Source organism: Nelumbo lutea, chromosome 1, assembly GCF_056320005.1.
Source record: "Nelumbo lutea isolate HS-2025 chromosome 1, American lotus-T2T, whole genome shotgun sequence".
In the NCBI taxonomy this organism is placed as follows: Eukaryota; Viridiplantae; Streptophyta; class Magnoliopsida; order Proteales; family Nelumbonaceae; genus Nelumbo; species Nelumbo lutea.
Window position 1 is genome coordinate 95,262,264 of NC_142684.1, and position 19,151 is coordinate 95,281,414.

Sequence of the window (19,151 nt, forward strand, 5' to 3'; positions counted from 1 at the left end):
ATATATACTAAAAAGCTGGCGCTGCCAGTATCTCTTTTGGTGGGCTTTCCAGTGGATGGACCTATGACCCTATTCTATGATAACAAAGCAGCCATAAACATTGCTGCTAATCCAGTGCTACATGATAGAATTAAACACATCGAAGTCAACAAACACTTTATCAGAGAAAAAGTCGTCACAGGGGAAGTGTGTACTCCTTGTGTTAGCTCTGAAGATCAACTTGCAAACATCTTTACAAAAGGGTTACACCACTCACAACATCATGATCTATGTGACAAATTGGGCATGATTGACATCTGTGTCCCAACTTGAGGGGGAGTGTTAAAAGTTGTTAATTCTCTAAGTATAGTACCGCAGGGGTACTATTGTAACTTTCTTTATTTTTTATTTCTGTTACCCTAGTATATATACTAAAAAGCTGGCGCTGCCAGTATCTCTTTTGGCTCTCGAATCTTTCTTCCTCTCTTCTTCTCTCTTGCATAACAATTGTTTAATATTCTTTTATTTATGTTCTACGTTGATAATGGGCCTTAATTTTGTTATGTTTACTTAAAGCTTATTCGCCCAGTTAAGGGGCCTCTCTGTAATTACTGAAAATTAAGATTAATGAAAGGGAATTAGGGTGTAAGAGGAGATTATATTTGAAAATCTCTCTTTCAACCCTATGTTAGGAACCTGCCTAACTCAAGCTCTTCGAGGGGCCAACCTCCTGAATTCTTGGGAAGGAGAGAGAGAGAGAGAGTTTTAATGCTGAAAGAGTCCTCTATTCCTTTTCTGCTCTACTACTTATAGTGTGACAATCTTGACTGTTACAGCTGTTATAAGTGGATGGCAGTTGTTACAAGTGGCTGGTTAGATGAGCTGATGTGGGCTCCTCTTGTAAAACTGACTAACTGCCTTTTGTTGGTCTGTTCCAACAATCTTGACAATCCAATTGGATGGCAGTTGTTACAAGTGGATGGCAGTTATTACAAGTGGCTGGCTAGTTGAGCTGATGTGGCCTCCTCTTGTAAAACTGACTAACTGCCTTCTGTTGGTCTGTTCCAACAGTCTTGACAATTCCCCCTTCCTTTAGAAAACTGCATTTTCAAGGTTCGTTATTGAATCAAAACCGGACCAGATCTGAAACCAAAAGGGAAGAGAGGGATATACTTGATATGAAGTAACAATAGCTCCCAACGTAGGTGTTCACGCCCAAAGAGAAGACCAAAACCCGCCTCCACTAAAATGACATAGCATATGGTGAGGCAGGATCAGCAGGATGGTTCTTCAGCAAGAACCTAAATTCTTCAGCAAGAATCGAACAAGGGTTGGTGAGCACGACTTTGAATTGTTTCTTCCAGCAAGAAACAATATCAAGAACCTTTCTTGATCAGCTCCACAAGTGGAAATCGAATTGGGTAGGGGCGGCAAGAACTGGGGAGAATTCTACAGGTTGTTGAGTGTGTTTAAACCGAGGAATTCGCCCCCTATTTATAGCCTTCTTTGGATCAACCTCTTAATCCAATCAGGAGAGAGTTTCTTGATCCAAATCTGATATTTGGATTTGGACTCTTAAATGGATAAGACTTATCTTATCCTTTAGCTAATCCTGATCAGGTTATAAATCAAATTTCGCCCCCTTTTAATTAATTGACTTAAGACCAGTTCGAAATGGGCTTTAGGCCCATTAAGTCACATATCTCACTTTCCCTTTAATATGCTGACTAACGTGGCTCTCTTTGTATGGTGTGGGACCCTAGCATTGATCTATACATCAGCCACATGGGTTCAACCTAACCTCTGTTACAAGGCCTGGCCGAATTCACTATAGGACATAGTGAACCCTTGAGTCCATCACCATGGGCTCTTAATGGGCCCAATATTTACACTAAATGGTTCTTGGGTCCAGCCACCTTATGAAAACCCAAGGACTATGGGCAAATGCAAGATTAGCCCATCAGGTATTACCCTTAATGGTCTTACACTTGACCCTTTAGTCCTTAATGATCAAACACTGCCCGACAAGAGAGGACCTCTCCCTCAGCTGCAAGGTATAGTGTTGCATTCTCTACTCACATGGATTCCGGGAATTAAAACCTTTTGCAAACAATTTGAAACCGTAATATATATACGTATATCTCTATATAAATATATTTTGCAAAACAAATTTCAAACACATTTGAAATCCACTGCTGGGAGTTTAGGTTTCCATCAGAGACAGTGCATTCCCAATCATTCACTTTGTCTGACAAAGGGGCTGATCCTGTCAATATGATCACCCACTCAGGTAAATTCTCGGATTGTCCCAACATACCTAGGTTTTGACCCCCTCTAAGGATCTCACTGATTGGCATATCAAAGACAGCCCAATCCGACACCTAGTGCAATACCATAATTGAGTCTAGGGGTCAGGTGTAACATTCCAGTTTTGCGCATCTATCTCCAAGGTCCAGGGAAATACTGGAATTTGGTCTGGTTCAGGGTTTCAAGAAAACCTACACTATATGTACCTCAGGTCTCACCCTAGTAGCTGAGACATGCCACCCCAACGAACTTGGGGGCACATTAGTGTCAGCCTTGGCAGGATAAATCTCCCAGATCTATCCAACGGCTTTGAAGATTCTAAACTAACACGAGTCTCATAAGTGTTTAGTTTAAGGATATTACACAGAAACACACCAAATCACATGAATCAATTATGAACTTTTATTCATTTACAATAAATGTTATCAAGTACATCGATCTGATTGGAGCTAAGGGCATACACTGTCTAACAGTGACTCTCATTAGACGAACTCAAAGACTTTGTAGCCACAAGACCGGCCTTGTTCTCCAGCACGCAGAGACCATCCACCACGCTTCCTCTACCAATTGTCTTCCCTGAGGCCAAATCCTAAAATACACAAGAAGGAAAGAAGGAAAGAAGGAAACTGAACAGTTCAAAGATTGAGTAATACTACTAATGGAAAGTAAATTGGTAGGTAATTTTGGAACATGCAACACATTAGAGAGGATAAGACCAAAAGGAAGAGAGATGGTTCCTTGACCGGCTATGGTGGAGAATGACCCATCAACCAGTCTCACCTTATCTCTCCTAGAGAGATGGTTATATGCCTGAAATAAAGTTGACTTACCAGTCATGTGATTTGAGGTAGTTTTTCTTTTTCTTTCATTCATTGTCACTTATTTGTTTTTTCTTTTGTCTTTTTGCTTCATTGGGCTACACACAAGGGGCATAGCTCACCACTACAAACACCCAGAGACCTTATCACCTTATGTTGTACTTTATTTTTTGTTTAAATTTTATTATAATATTAAATAAAATATTTATCAATCTTTTTATTATAATATTAAACACAATATTTCCTTATTCAGAATAATATTCACTCCTGAATGGACTCTTATTCCCACTTTTATCAATCTTTTTTGTTATTTATTCAAGGATGATTCAGAATCTAAGGAATGCATCTACAAAGTCGGGTGACATTTTTGAGCAGCTCCAAGAAATTCAAGAATCTGTAAGATTTGCTTTAATGAACTGTTTCCTCAAATTTTCAGGTAATGTGGTTCAGCTACTGTTACTCTTGTTTTTTTTTATTTGAACTTCTCTGTCTTTTCTTTTAGTACTAATAATGTGGAATTTTATGATATAACATTATTCAGGTTTTCTAGAGCTGGTTGGAAGTGAACTCACAGAGAATAAGTCAGACCATGAAACTTCAGGTTTAGAAAATGGATTTGTACATGAACCTGATGGGAAAGAGCAAGATCTTCACCCTGGAAGTATTACTGGTGATCCACATCAAAAACTTTTGATAGTCTTGAGTAATATTGGATATTGCAAAGATGAGCTTATTTATGAATTGTACAGCAAATACAGACATATTTGGATGCAGTCAAGGTGTGTCCTCTTGCCCTTTTACTTGGAGCAACTTTTTTTTCTATTTTTTTGTTTGTTATGTTTCTTTTGGTCAGCAATTTTTTTTTATTCATGAAGTAAATATATGTGGGATTAGTACAAATTGATGATCAAATTGTCACCCCCAAAAAACATAACTAATATTACAAAGAGGCCCAATATAGATGCTGCCTTGCAGCCCCTTGTTTGGCTAAATTATCTGCTAGCCCGTTTGCCTTCCTTCTAATCCACCTGAAATCAGCATTTATATCTTTTACTAATCTTTCAACTTCCCCGAAAATATGTTCAAGAGTCCATGGAATATGTCTGTTACATTTTGCCCAAGATACCACTTACATTTTGCCCAATAACTTTTCCTTCACTGAGTTTGTAATGCATATTGGCCCTGAACATAGAGCCACCAGTTTTACTTTCCAAGTTCCTGATTGTTCCACCTATTCTAGCCAATCCCAAGTTGCCCAAAGAGATGCCATCAAAGTTCAGTTTTACTTTGTTAGCCTCTTGCAGTTTCCACACTACTCTTAGTTTTTCCTTTTCTCTAGATGACTGTGCTATTTCCTACCATGGCCTTAGATGTCACCTTGACTACAAAAAGGAACCTCCGGAAAGCGTCCATAAGCAACCAGTTCAGGGATTAGCGAAGACAGCACTATGGCAAGAACGGGTCCCCAGCGCAGATATTTCTAACAAAACAATAATACGCTGTTATGAACTCTTATGTAGAGAGATGTCAGTGCAGATTCCTAGCACAAACTATTAACCTCTCTGACAGTGTGCATTTATCTGTAAAGTTCACTTCAAAATCCAGTTAGTTTTAGCATCTTTTCTGCTGGAAGCTTTATGCATTCTCATCTTCAGTCTTTGGTACTGCAGAGAAAAAGATGAAGACAGTGATGTACGAGATTTAGCAATGTGTTTTTCCACACTTGAAGAGAAGGTCCTGGGACAGTATACTTCCGTAAAGGTATTTTTTTTTTCAATTGATTGGAGAAATCCCTGTTGGAGTTTTCTCTTTTTTCCATTTTATTTATTGTTTTATTGGTGGAATCATTTGGTTATGATAACTAGAGCTTGTGGTCAGGGAAACAGTTATTACTGTATCTATGGTTGTGTACAATACCTTGGGATGCTCTTGGTTTAATGACCTTTTCAAGATTTAAAATTTCAACTGAGTTGCAATAAATTCTACTGCTCATTTGCGTTTTGGTATGCCACTAGAAATCCACTTTGCAGTGATACAATTTTTAAAAAAACAAAGTCAAAGGGGGAAAATACCTCATAATGTGAAATCTCATGGGCTGGAGGTAGGTGCATTGTTCAATCTGAACTGGGTAAAAACATATCTGCTTATTAGATTATGTGACACTGTGCAAGCTGTTTCCAGGGTGTGCAACTTTCTTCATTTCATCTTGTTCTCTAAAAATCCTACTGCAATATTATTACAGGTTTGATTTGGAACATATATTTGGGTTGACATTTAGCGTTTTTTGGATGATGAAAATAGCATTCTATACATTCCACTGAACTAATTTTTAACTGTCCTTAAACTGGTTCAATGAGCAAAGCATCCTACGTGCTCATAAATTCAGTTACTTTGGCCTCAGTAACTTTGAATTGTCCATGCACTAGCATTTTACTAATATGCTTTGATCAACATTGTGTTTGGGTGTTGAATATACAGAAGTAGAAGGGGATTCAAGGTGGTAACAGGATGGTTGATAATAGCTTTTATGACAGTGAAGGTGTAATAGGTTCAGAGATCAGCTAATTATGTAGCTCATACATTAGCTAAGAAAGGGGTTACAAGAAATCATCTGTTCTGGGCAAAGTTGTAACATAAACTTGGGGAAAAGGCTAAGGGTTCCATAAAACTAGAATGTAAATTTGTAGAAAAAGTTTATCTTTTAATGAAATTACTGTTATTTATCAAAAAAAAAAAATCTTTGTTTCTGGTTGTTGGGGGACAGTGCTAGGATTGAATTCACAGCCTTGTAGTTGTGGTTAAGTTGACCAAATTTATCTACATATAGCTTCTCTTTTTTCCATTTGAGGAAAAAAATATTGGGAAATTTTCCTTCAACGTGAATCAATAAAAAAATAATCATCACTTCTGATGTTTTTTTTTTTGTATATTTGTATGTTAGAAATTATCCATGCAGTCAAGAATCCAAAAGATAATGCTTTATTATCCCTTGTGATCAAATGGTTTTCATGAATTTTTTGTGCTGCTTTCAATGTGTCTTTCATCAGGCAAATTTGATCAGAACTGCTGCAGTAAACTATCTATTGGATGCTGGAGTTCAATGGAGTGGAGCACCTGCTGTCAAAGTAAAGAATTAGTAGAAGCCTCAATAGTTGGTTTTTTAATCTCTTTCTCTATCCGAAGCCCTGGTTTGGGGCACCTCTTGGTTGACGAGTCTCATGGAATTGTGATATATTTTTCAGGGTGTGCGAGATGCAGCTGTTGAGTTACTGCACGCTCTTGTAACTGTGCATGCAGAGGTACTCACTGCACATTCTTTTGTTTTCCCATAGCCTCGTACAGTAATAACTTGATAACTTGGTTTCTCTTATATGTATGCTCTTAATGTTTATGGTTTTTAGATGAACAGTTAAGCAACAAGCTTTTGTTATTGTAATCTGTTAATAAAGTCTTAGTCAAGGGAGGAGAAGAGAAGAGACGAGAGAAGATAGAAGTTAAACATAGAGAAAGAAATCTCATGAGTAAGTGGCAGTGCCCATTGTACCCTATTATATTGTTAAATAAAAATATTTACAGGGTAGTCCTTGAAGTAAAAGAAATTACAAGAAACCCCCTGCATCATTGACACATTTCAGAAACACTTCTCACAACACTCTCCCTCGAGTTGGGTTATAAATATCATGCATACCCAACTTGTTACATAGCTTTTCATGACAGAGGGTAGACACACCTTTTGTAAAAACATCAGCTACTTGCTCTTTTTATTCAACAAATAGTATACATATTTCACCCCTTTTAACCTTCTCACGAATACAGTGCTTGTCAACTTCAATGTGCTTAGTCCGCTCATGGGGAACTGGATTATGAGCAATAATAATGGCTAACTTGTCACAATATAAAGACATTGGATCTGAATTCCGCATGCCCAACTTTGTAAGAAAATTCTTTAACCACAAAAGTTCAGGCAATCCCTGAGACATGGCCCTATACTTGGCTTCTGCCTTGATTTTGCTACTACAGTCTACTTCTTACTCTTCTAAGTAACCAGGTTGCCCCCAACAAATGTGCAATAACCAGTGGTGGACCTTCTATCATCAACAAAACCAGCCCAGTCAGCATTACTATAGTCCTCCACTCTGGCATGGCCTTGTTTGGTGAAGAGAAAGCCTCTATCAAGGTGTCTCTTCAGAGAATGCAAAACCCTCTCTGCAGCTTTATAGTGAGGGTTTTTAGGTGAGTGCATATACTAACTTAATACACTCACTATAAGTGCTATGTCTGGCCGAGTTATGAACAGATACAGTAGCCTCTCAATGAGTCCTTGATAGTTGTCACTGTTGAACATTTAAAAGAGTTTCACCCTCACAATTTCCAAGTTTTTGATTAAAATCCATAAGGATCTCTTTTGGTTTACTCCCCAAATTTTCAATCTCTCAATAAAACAAGAATATGCTTCCTTTGAGAAATAAAGATTCCCTTATTAGATCGAACAACTTCCACACCAAGGAAGTACTTGAGAGGGCCAAGATCCTTCACCTCAAATTGTGAAGCTAGAAATTCTTTCAACCTCTGAATCTCTTCTTCCCAATTTTCGATAATCACAGTCATCCGCATACACAATCCAAATGGGAACAAGATCTTCCCTTCTTTTTACAAACAATGTGTGATCAACTTGACATTTGCACAAATCCAACTTGTTGAATTACCTTGTTGAACCTTTCAAACCATGCTCTAGGGATTGTTTGAACCCATATAATGATTTTTTTAAACAACAAAGTGACAAACTTTCTCCTCACTAACTTGAAGCTGAAACCTAAGGTTGAACCATATATACCTCCTCTTCAAGATTAACATTCAAAAAAGCATTCTTCACATCTTGCTAATAAAGGGGCCATGATAAATTTACAACTAAAGATAAAAGAACTCAAATTAAGTTCAGCTTGGCCATTAGTGCAAGGGTTTCATTATAATCCACACTATACATTTGAGAAAACCCTTTAACTACTAACCTTGCCTTATACCTTTCTATATAGTCATTTGTCTGATGCTTTACGATGAACATCCATTTACAACCAATTGACTTCTTTCCCTTTTGAATGTTAACAAGATCTTGTGCATGATTTTTATGAAGGGCATGAATCTCCTTAGGCATAGCATTCTTCCATTCAAATAATTCCAAAGCCTCTATAAAACTTTTAGGAATATAGACACTACAAACAGTAGAAACAAGGGCATGGTAACTAGGAGACAATGAAATAGTGAAAGTAAAGTGGATAATTAGGTGCTTAGTACATGACCTTACATCCATACGAAGAGCAATAGGAAGGTTAATATCATTAGGAGAGGATTCAGAAGTACTTGAAGGATGAGTAAGGTGAGGATCTGCTTCATGAGAGTTTGATGGCATTGGAAGTACTTCATTTGGTTCCACACTTGTATCCAGTGGCTGATCTAACAACTGACCTTTGTGACAATTATGACACACATAATCCCAAACAGGCTGTTGAGATGGAGGAGGCTGCTAGGATGAAGGCTGAGATGGAAAAGGAATAACATGTCTCACCTCACTACTACTCTCCTCCTAAGGTGAAATAGAGAAGAAAGGACAAGACTTAAAAATGGGAAACATCCATAGAAATGTAAACCTTTTTTGATACAGGGTTGTTGCATTTATACCCTTTTTGAGTGGAAGGGTAGCCAAGGAAGACACAAGGGATAGCATGAGGGTAGAGCTTACCAGAAGTGGGAGACAAATTTTGCACCCAACACTAACATCCAAAAACACGAATAGGGATGGAGAACAAAGGTGATGAAGGGAAAAGCAACTGATGTGGGGCCTTAAATTGTAATAGTTGTGATGGCATGTGGTTAATTAGGTATGTTGAGCAAGAGCGAGAGCAAGTGAGAGACAAGAGGAGAGAAGAGAGGGAGAGAGGAGAGGAGTGCCGAGAGGACTGAAAGCCCCTATTGATCTTAGGGGGCGAAAGAATGATCTATTATTATTTATACTAGTACAGCCGAACAATGTAATCAAAGAGGAAATTACAACAGTACCCTTATGGTACTAAACCTGAATACATAAACATAAACAACTGACAACACTCCCCCTCAAGTTGGAGCATAGATATCAATCATGCCCAACTTGTCACAAAGATCATGATGTCTGGAAAGGTTTAAACCCTTTGTAAAGATGTCTGCAAGCTGGTTCTCAGAAATGACATAGGGGGTACACACTTCTCCTGTGATAACTTTCTCTCTGATAAAATGCTTGTCAACTTCGATGTGTTTTGTTCTATCATGTAGCACCGGATTGGCAGCAATGCTTATAGCTGCTTTGTTATCACAGAATAGAGTTATAGGTTTGGTCACTGGGAAACCCAACTCCCCCAACAAATTCTTTATCCACATGCCTTCAGCAACCCCGTGGGCCATAGCACGATATTCAGCTTCAGCACTAGATCTAGCTACCACATTTTGCTTTTTACTTCTCCATGTAACAAGGTTCCCTCCTATAAATGTGCAGTAGCCACTAGTAGACTTTCTGTCACTTTGGGATTCAACCCAATCTGTATCTGTATAAACTTCAACTTTCAAATGTCCGTGTTTTTGTCCATTCATGGAGACATAGAATTTACGAGAAACAGGATCAAAAACACGGTAGCCCTTTTGAGTGAAAGAGTAACCAAGAAATATGCAAGGTATAGCACGAGAGTCCAATTTCCCACGGGTGGGAGACAGATTTTGGACAAAACACCGACAACCAAAGACACGAGGAGGAATAGATAGAAGGGGAGCCTTAGGAAAGAGAAGTTGATGTGGGGCTTTGTACTCTAACCGACGAGAGGGCATACAGTTTATAAGGTAAGTGGAACAAAGAACAGCTTCAAGCCAAAACCGTTTGGGAACATTCATATGAAGTAGTAAACCTCGAGCCACTTCAAGGAGATGTCGGTTCTTCCGTTTGGCCACACCATTTTGTTGTGGTGTGTGGGCACAAGAGCTATGGTGAAGGGAACTATGCGAAGCAAAAATTTCCGTGAGGTCACTATGAAAAAATTCTTTTGCATTATTTGATTGGAAAATTTGGATTTCAGTTTGAAATTGAGTGAAGACCATCCACTAGAAATCTTGAATGATTTTTGGTACTTCTTCCCTAGTTCGCATCGGATATACCCACGTAAATCTAGAATAATCATCAATGAGGGTAATGAAATACTTGTAGCCACTCTCAGATGGTAAAGTAACAGGGCCCCACACATCAGAATGAACAATGTGAAATGGAGATTCAGATTTACTATGTCTTTGAAGAAAATGAGTTCTACAATGTTTACTCAACTGACACGTTTGACAAGAAAAGTCAGAGACAGACATTGACTTAAACAGTTCTGGGAATACAACTTTCAAAGACTCAAAAGACAAATGACCAAGACGACAATGCCATAAATAGACTTTTTTCTTATAGGACTGACTCATAGACTCTGTAACATGAAGACCAGCCTTATTCTCTAGCATGTAAAGTCCATCAGCCATACGACCCCTACCAATCGTCCTCCCCGAGGCCAGATCCTGAATCACACAATGAGAAGGGAAAAAAGTCACTGAGCAATTCAAGGAATTAGTAACACTACTAATAGAGAACAAATTAATGGGAAATTTCGGAACATGAAGAACATCAGAGAGGGTAAGGCCAAGAGGAAGAGAGAGAGTTCCTTGACCAGCTATGGAAGAGTATGATCCATCGGCTAGTCTCACCTTGTCTCTTCCAGAAAGAGGGTGATAGGTTTGAAAGTAAGAGGACGTACCAGTCATATGTTTTGATGCTCCAGAATCAATGATCCATGGAGAGTCATGGGTGTGAAAAGCAACATGGAAAGCAGTGGCAGGGTTACCTGACGTAGATGCAAATGAGGTTGAGGGAGGAGTATCCATCTGACGAATTGCTCTACCATAGAGCTCTAAATGGTTACGGAAGGAATTCATAATGTCCTCCCTCGGGTCAGGTCTAGTGAGATGTGTCTGAGTCACAGTAGAAATGGTAGGCTGATGCTCCCGGGTAGCCATGTTGGCCATGTGATGTTTCTTTGTATTTTTCTGCCCGTACTTCTTATTCACCTCTGAACTATGCTTCTTAGTTAGATCTTGAGCCCATTTTGGTTTCCCATGAAGATCTCAACAAGTATCTTTGGTGTGTCGGGGTTTTTGGCAATGAGTGCACCACAATTTTTTCTTATCTTCTGTTTTTTTCTGGATATCTCCTTTCCGGGAAGAAGATCCCCCACCAGTAGATACACCCCCTTTTGCAACTAACACAACAGCATCCCCACCAGGGTTGTTCATCAAATTTCTCCTGCTTTCTTCCGATTGTACAAGAGTATAGACTTCCTGAATAGAAGGGAGATCCTTAGAGCTGAGAATCTGAACTCTGATAGATTCATACATAGGATTCAGACCATGTAAGAATGCAAACACCCTTTGTTGGGAGACAATCTGTTTGTACTTCTTAGCATCCTCATCACACTTCCAATCCACACTCTGGTAGTGATCCGACTCCTTCCAGGCAGATGTTAAGTCAGAGTAATAGACCGATAAACACCTCTCCCCCTGTCTACAAGTGGAAGATGCTGCCTGCAGTTGATAAATTTTGGCATAGTATCTCAATTCTGAATATGTAGACTTTGCTTGTTCCCAGATTTCATTCGCAGTTTCAGCCCACATGAAATTCTTCCTGATTTGAGGTTGCATGGAAACCAAGAGCCAGGACATAACAATACTGTTCTCCTGATTCCATCTATCATATTCAGCACTCCCGGAGGATGGTTCTTTTATCCTCCCATTAATGTAGCCTATCTTCCCTCTTGCAGTGATGTATAACTTGATCCCTCTTGACCATTCTAGGTAATTTAAACCATCAAGAGGGACAACAGCCATAGGAAATGATAGATCACCCCCACCCATTCCATTCAGCATTGAGGAAACTTCAGATGAGGCTGAATCTTCACTACTCATGATTCCTGGTTTAAAAAAAAAACTGCAACCAAAGGAGTACTTCCGTACACGGCTATTATAGAAACAGGTCCTTCTGACCTATGGAACAGGTCTGTATAACCTACGGTCTTGTAGGAATCCAAGAAGAGAACACTGCAGTTGCAGTACACAATCAGGTCTGTATGACCTACAGTTGTATAACCTACGGTCTTGTAGGAATCCAAGAAGAGAACACTGCAGTTGTAGTACACAATCAGGTCTGTATGACCTACAGTTGTATAACCTACGGTCTTGTAGGAATCCAAGAAGAGAACACTGCAGTTGCAGTACACAATCAGGTCTGTATGACCTACAGTTGTATAACCTACGCTCTTGTAGGAATCCAAGAAGAGAACACTGCAGTTGCAGTACACAATCAGGTCTGTATGACCTACAGTTGTATAGATGTCATATGACCCTCCAACAGAATAGAAAAAACAGGTGAAGATCACCACACCCCTAATCGGCAGGTCTGGTAGCCGAACAGTCAATGACTGATATCAATACAAAAATCTGTTTTAGGACATCAACAGTCCATCGAAGGGGTAAAGGACTACAAAACAAAGTTGAATACAACTACTTTGTTAAAAAAAAACAGTCCCTCAATAGTCCATCAATCGGCTGAACAGTCAATCAATAAACAGCCAATCCGTAGGGCAGCCGAACAGTAAATGAACAGTGCCTCTTTTAACTTCAGATGATAGCCTCTCTGTAAGCCAAAAACTCCCTCTACGAACCTCAGATGATAGCCTCTCTACAGTCGAATCGACAATGAATACCACTTCTGGGCTGGAAGATGAAAAGTCTCTACAACTTCTGGGTCGAACTGAATACAACTGATTAGCAATTCGATGGATACAGCCTTGGGAGATGAAAAGACTATCTGCTACTGTTTGCTTGACACCACCCTTCAGGCCTGAACGACTTGCTCTGATACCATGTTGAGCAAGAGCTAGAGCAAGTGAGAGACAAGAGGAGAGAAGAGAGGGAGAGAGGAGAGGAGTGCCGAGAGGACTGAAAGCCCCTATTGAACTTAGGGGGCGAAAGAATGATCTATTATTATTTATACTAGTACAGCCGAACAATGTAATCAAAGAGGAAATTACAACAGTACCTTTATGGTACTAAACCTGAATACATAAACATAAACAATACATAAACATAAACAACTGACAACAAGGTATGTTGTAGTAAGAACAGCATCAGCCCAAAAACACTTTGGAAGATTCATTTTCAAAAGTAAACTATGAGCCACCTATAGTAAGTGCCTATTCTTTTGCTCTACAACACCATTTTGTTGAGGTGTGACAAGAACTCTAATGTAATACCCCATTATGTTGAAAGTAAACATTGTCATCATTAGTGAAATACTCCTTTTCATTATCTAGGTGAGCAATCTAGGTATCAACATGAAATTGTGTAAACACCATGAGATGGTCATCAATAAAATATCTATAACCACCTTCAGCCGCAACATTGTAAGGGCCCCAAACATCAAAATACACAATGTGAAAAGGAAAATCAGTTCTTTTATTAATAGAGGGATATGAATTTTTACAATATTTACTCAGTTGTCATCTAGGACACTCTAATGAAGAGAAAGAAACTTAAACAAATGCGAAAACAAGACCTTCACAAAAGGAATGGATAAATGATGAAGACGACAATGCCAGAGTTAAATCTGGTCTTTATTATAATGATCCTTGTGCTGACTCTGACTCAAAAAACTAGTTCCTTCAAAGAATTTGAACTGACAAAATCCAAAATGTAGAGACCATCTATCATACGTCCTCTACCAATCATTCTCCCTGAAACCAAATCCTGGAAAACATAATAATCAAGAAAAAGGTTGCTGAATAATTCAAAGACTGTTATACAACTAATAGAAAGAAGATTTAATGGCATTTTGGGAACATGGTAAGCATCAGATAAACAAAGGCCAATGGGAAGGGAAACAACATCCTGACCCACAATAGAAGACAAGGATCCATCAGCAAATTTAAGCTTATTCTTACCATATAAAACACAATAAGATGAAAAAAGTGAAGGAATGCCAGTAATATTAGCTGCATTAGATCTCCTATTCTGCTACCCCTGAATCTTCTTAGGCTTACCATGTACGTCCCAACAAAACTCTTTTGTTGACTGGATCTCTTGCAATGGTTGCACTTGTGGTGTAATCAGGAGGAAGAAACAGTTCTTCATCTCTTCTTCTCATGTAGTATGGCAGATTTTATCTGGAAGTTCTTCTCTTTCCTGTTTGGAGAGAATGTATTTATCCCTTCAGTTCCAGCATAGATTTTCTCCAAATGGCCAAAAATCAGAGGAAGTAAGAAAGCTAAAATCCTATGGAGTTGCATCCCATTTGCAGTATGCTGGTCCATTGGAAAGAAAGAAACAGAAGAGTGTTTGAGGACAAAAATAAAAGCATCGAGTGTTTGATAGCAGGAGCGGGTAATCTGGTTTCAGCTTGGGTTCTCAGCCTTCCAGAGTTTGACCAAGTGAACGAATTTGATCTGTTAGAGAATTTCTGGGGCACTTTGGAGCTGAATCCTTGTAGTTTTGATTTTTTTTTTTCAGTTTGATCTGATCTGTATTTGGTTTGTCAACTTGACAGCCATCATGTTGAGATGTACTACTTTTTTAAATTTAATAAAATTTCCTCGTACCCTTCAAAAAAAATATAGTTTGTGGCCCCTGAATCAATGATCCAAGGTGACTGAGAAGGGGAGGATGAAACATGGAGGGCATGGACTTGGTTACTTGAATTCACTACATAAGAAATGGAGGGAGTAATAGATGTTTCCTCCATTAGCCTAAGGATACACCCAAACTGCTCAATCTGATCACACAGTACTCAGAAGATCTTCCTTAGGTACAGATGCCACTAGCTGAACTGGAGAAGTGTTACCCTGAGTTGATAGTTTTTGGTCATCCTGGCTGGGGTGTGGAGGAAGCAATATTAGTTGCATTGGATCCCCTATTCTGCTACCCCTGAATCTTCTTAGGTCATGTAAGTCCCAACAAAACTCTTTTGTTGACTGGATCTCTTGCAATGATTGCACCATAACTTATCCTTGTTACCTCATTCCTTGTTCTGTACCTCCCCTTTTTTATTTTCACCCTCAGACAATAAAGCAATCTGCTCCCCCTCAATGGGATTCATAGCTGCCCTCCTAGTTTCTTCATACTGAACTAGAGCAAAATATTCTTCAAGGTTCGAAAGCTCTTTACCACCTAAAATTTGAACCCCAATCGGTTCATACACTGGATTCTAACCTGCCAAGAAAGTAAACACCCTTTCTTGAGAGAATAACTTCCTATATGCTGATGCATCCTAATCACTCTTCCAAACAATAGTCTTGTAATGATCCAACTCCTTCCACATAGAACTAAGAGCTGAGTAATATGCTGCTAGGGACTTTTCACCTTGTTTTGAGGCTGATGACTCAACTTGAAGTTGGTAAATTTGAGCATAGTGTCGTTGTTCCTAATAAGTTGACTTTGCTTGGTCTCATATCACCTTGGCCACTTTAGCCCGCATAAAGTTTTTCCTGAGAGCAGGCTAAATTGAAGATGCCAACCACGACATAATCAGGTGTTTATCTTGTTTCCACTTATCATATTCAACCCCTTCATTTGTAGGCTTTGTAGTCTTCCCAGTTCGGTACCCTAGATTTTCCCTTGCCCCAACAAACATCTTCACACCCTTAGACCACTCCAAGTAGTTCAATCCATCAAAAAGAACAAGAGACACTGGAAACCCTACGCTGTCCATTCCAGTTCCACATCGGACCTTCTAGAAGAGTTAGTTGCAGTACCCTCTGAAGACATTGCTGGAACACAATACTACTATGTGGACAGCAGCTTCAAGAAACAAGAAACAAGCCCTTCCATCCCACACAGTCACATGACTGTGACAACCGAAAGGGAAACGCAAACCAAACACTGCAACAGTTGATCCAAGAGGAAAAGACAGAAAGACAACACACTTACCAGTAAACTGCAACACCTACGTCATACTCATATTTTCACAGCAGTCCATTCCACAAACACAACCTAGCCAACCTTGCAAAACATCCCTTCAACTTTGAGTTTAGAACCCAGAAAACAAACAGAAAACAGTTGGCAGGATTCCTTGTAAACTGAGATAAAAACAGGATACTTCCAACACCTTATCAAACCATAACAGACTTGCATCAGCCTCTCATACACAATTCAGATCAATCACAGTAGAAAATCTTCCTTTCAATGATCTGAAGAAGTCTCCTACATGCTGCAATCACTTGAGCAACAAAATAATTGGTCTTACAACCAAGAAATAAGGAGGGAATGGGAGCAAAAAGTGATCAGGTCAGTCCTCTATAGGCTTGGGCTGCTCCAAAATAAAGAGGAGTGTTCAGATGAGGGAAAAAGAAGGAAGAAGAAGAAAAACTAGGGTTTTCTATAACAGATTAATGCTCTGATACCATGTAATCTATTAAGAAAGCCTTAATGGAGGAAAAGAGAAGAGAAGAGAGAAGTCAAACATAGAGAAAGGAATCTCATGGGCAAGTGGCAGCGCCCACTGTACTCAATCATATTATTAAATAAAATATTTACCGGGTAGTCCCTGAAGTAAAAGAACTTACAAGAAACCCCTGCATCTTTGACACATTTCAAAAACACCTCTCACAACAGTTATGATGTTTTCAAATTGATGGCTAGAATCTAGAAATTCTCATTGATAGTGCCTATGCAAATTAAAAACAATTCTGGATTTTCATTCCTCTCTAAGGGATGATGGGTAAGCTCTGCTTCCATGAACTGTGGATTGGCCATTTTATTGATTATGTTACAAGTTGCAAGGCCAATTTGTGGGAAAGTGGAATTGCCCTCCCTGGTGTTGGAGCTCTCTCAACTCTTGCCCAACTATCAACTTGTTTTCTCAAATAAGCATTTACAGCTGTTATAACAACCATGTCAATAATGCACTCCAAGCAGGGCTAGACAAGTGTTGCCTGGGTATTGTAAGCAATAGTTGCCTAGGCTCTTAGCTGACAAGGTGTCACAAGCAACTGCAATATGATAATTGTATGTGTACATTGTAGGGAATGGGTTTTCTAGTTGGTTCATTAAGTGAGTTTCCCCAGCCAATCCAGGAAACCCCCCACACAATAACTTAATTTGGGGCTCATAAGGAGTGCTTGTGTTCCTACCACATCTTTTATCAATGGAATGTATTCTATAAAAAAAACATTTTTTATGTGGTCAATATAACACCCTTCCAGGCATTTTTGAAATAAACAACTGAAAAGTTTGGATGGCGACTCTCAGGCAAAACTCATACAGAAGGTGGGAATATGGGGCTGAGGTGGAGCAGGAGAGTGTAACAATGTGCATGTGTTTGTGCATCTCCTTATTTTGTTTATTATATAAAAAAATGAGCTTGTAATATTTTTTGGATTGGTAACCATAAATTTTATTTTTTATGAACTTGTTAAAAAAATGGACTAGAAATAGATGTTCCAGGCACCACTATTTTAGTTTTAGGCTAGCCTCATTTACCTAAACCCAAATTCCAACCATGTAATGTTGTTGTTTATTTTGCAACAGACATTAGATCATTCTCATTTCCAACACAAATTTTCATAATTTCATAATTCTTGAGCTATTTTTCTGAGATCTCAATAATATTGTAGCAATTGGAAAAGATTACTTGGAGGTTGTTTATGTTTGTAATTTGTTCTTTTTACTTGCCATTTTGCCAAGTGTTGTATATTTTGTATTATATTACCACGGTTTGTAATATCACCAATATATTGGAAAATATCTTGGTGTGATACGAAACCATCCTGGAATATTTTCCCCCCCTCTTGCTGATATATCATTAAAATTTTGTTAAAACCATCTAAAATATTTTGTTTATTAAAACTAAAAGAAAAAACAAAAAGGTATTGCAAACAGGAGCTAAATCAGCAACATGCATAAATACCTTATATAATGATTAAAAGAGAGAAAAGAGAAAAGAAAGGGGAGAGTAAGAGAGAGAAGAAGGGGGGGGGGGAAGGCTTGTAGAATGCAAACTAACCTTTCGATCAAGGGACACAATAATGGATTTTTGCCTTTGATGCATTTTTCCTTGTATTAAAGTTGAAAATGCATGGAAAAAAGAGTTCTCAAGCCTTAATTTTATGGCTAACCCCATCCATCAGAGTATCTAAGCAATGTCAAGTCTGTTGGCATCTTATGATGTTTGTTTGCTGAAATAGGGCTGCCGAGTGAGAGAAGAAGAGGAAGAAGAAGAACAGAAATGAAATGGGCGACAGTAATGTGTTCGGCCAACCCTAATCTATTATATATAAAGACATTACATAATGTTACATAAATGGACAAGAATGCCCCCTGATTAGTGATGGGACACCTAGTCAAAATAAACACTAAATAAGATTAGGCCCAGTAACTAAGGCCCAATAACCAATGACTTAAGACCTAACAAAGATAAACATACAAACTAAGACAGTTGAACCAACACTCCCCCTCAAGCTAAGCATGGATGTCAATCATGTTTAGCTTGCCAAGTAAGTCCACGAATTTCACTGTAGCTAGCCCTTTAGTCAGAACATCTGCAATCTGCATCTCGGAGGGAGTATAAAGAATGCAGAGTTCTCCTGAGACAATTCTTTCTCTAACAAAGTGACGATCTATCTCAATATGTTTTGTTCTATCATGTTGCACTGGGTTATTTGCAATGTTGATGGCTGCCTTGTTGTCACAGTACAACCTGAGATGGCACTCAATCTTTATTCCAAGTTCACCAAGCAGGATCTTCAACCATAAGAGTTCAGCAACACCGTGAGCCATAGCTCGGTACTCGGCCTCTGCACTAGATCTTGCAACCACATTCTGTTTTTTACTCCTCCATGTAACTAAATTTCCTCCAACAAAGGTACTGTACCCAGAAGTAGACTTCCTGTCCCCAATAGAGCCAGCCCAATCTGCATCAGTATATCCTTCAACTTCAATTTTACTGTTTTTCCTTAA

The 19,151-nt window shown here is 38.9% G+C and overlaps 1 protein-coding gene across 1 annotated transcript in view; it reads left to right on the forward strand.

The window, feature by feature from the left end:
* The window catches only part of LOC148876246 (exocyst complex component SEC5A-like), a 167,743-nt gene that overhangs the window by 124,559 nt on the left and 24,033 nt on the right, over nt 1–19,151 (forward strand). The window contains exons 14-18 of the mRNA XM_088966427.1: nt 3,425–3,540; nt 3,646–3,883; nt 4,775–4,865; nt 6,152–6,229; nt 6,347–6,403. Coding sequence (XP_088822553.1) covers nt 3,425–3,540; nt 3,646–3,883; nt 4,775–4,865; nt 6,152–6,229; nt 6,347–6,403 — 580 coding nt within the window. The remainder of the gene's footprint in view (nt 1–3,424; nt 3,541–3,645; nt 3,884–4,774; nt 4,866–6,151; nt 6,230–6,346; nt 6,404–19,151) is intronic.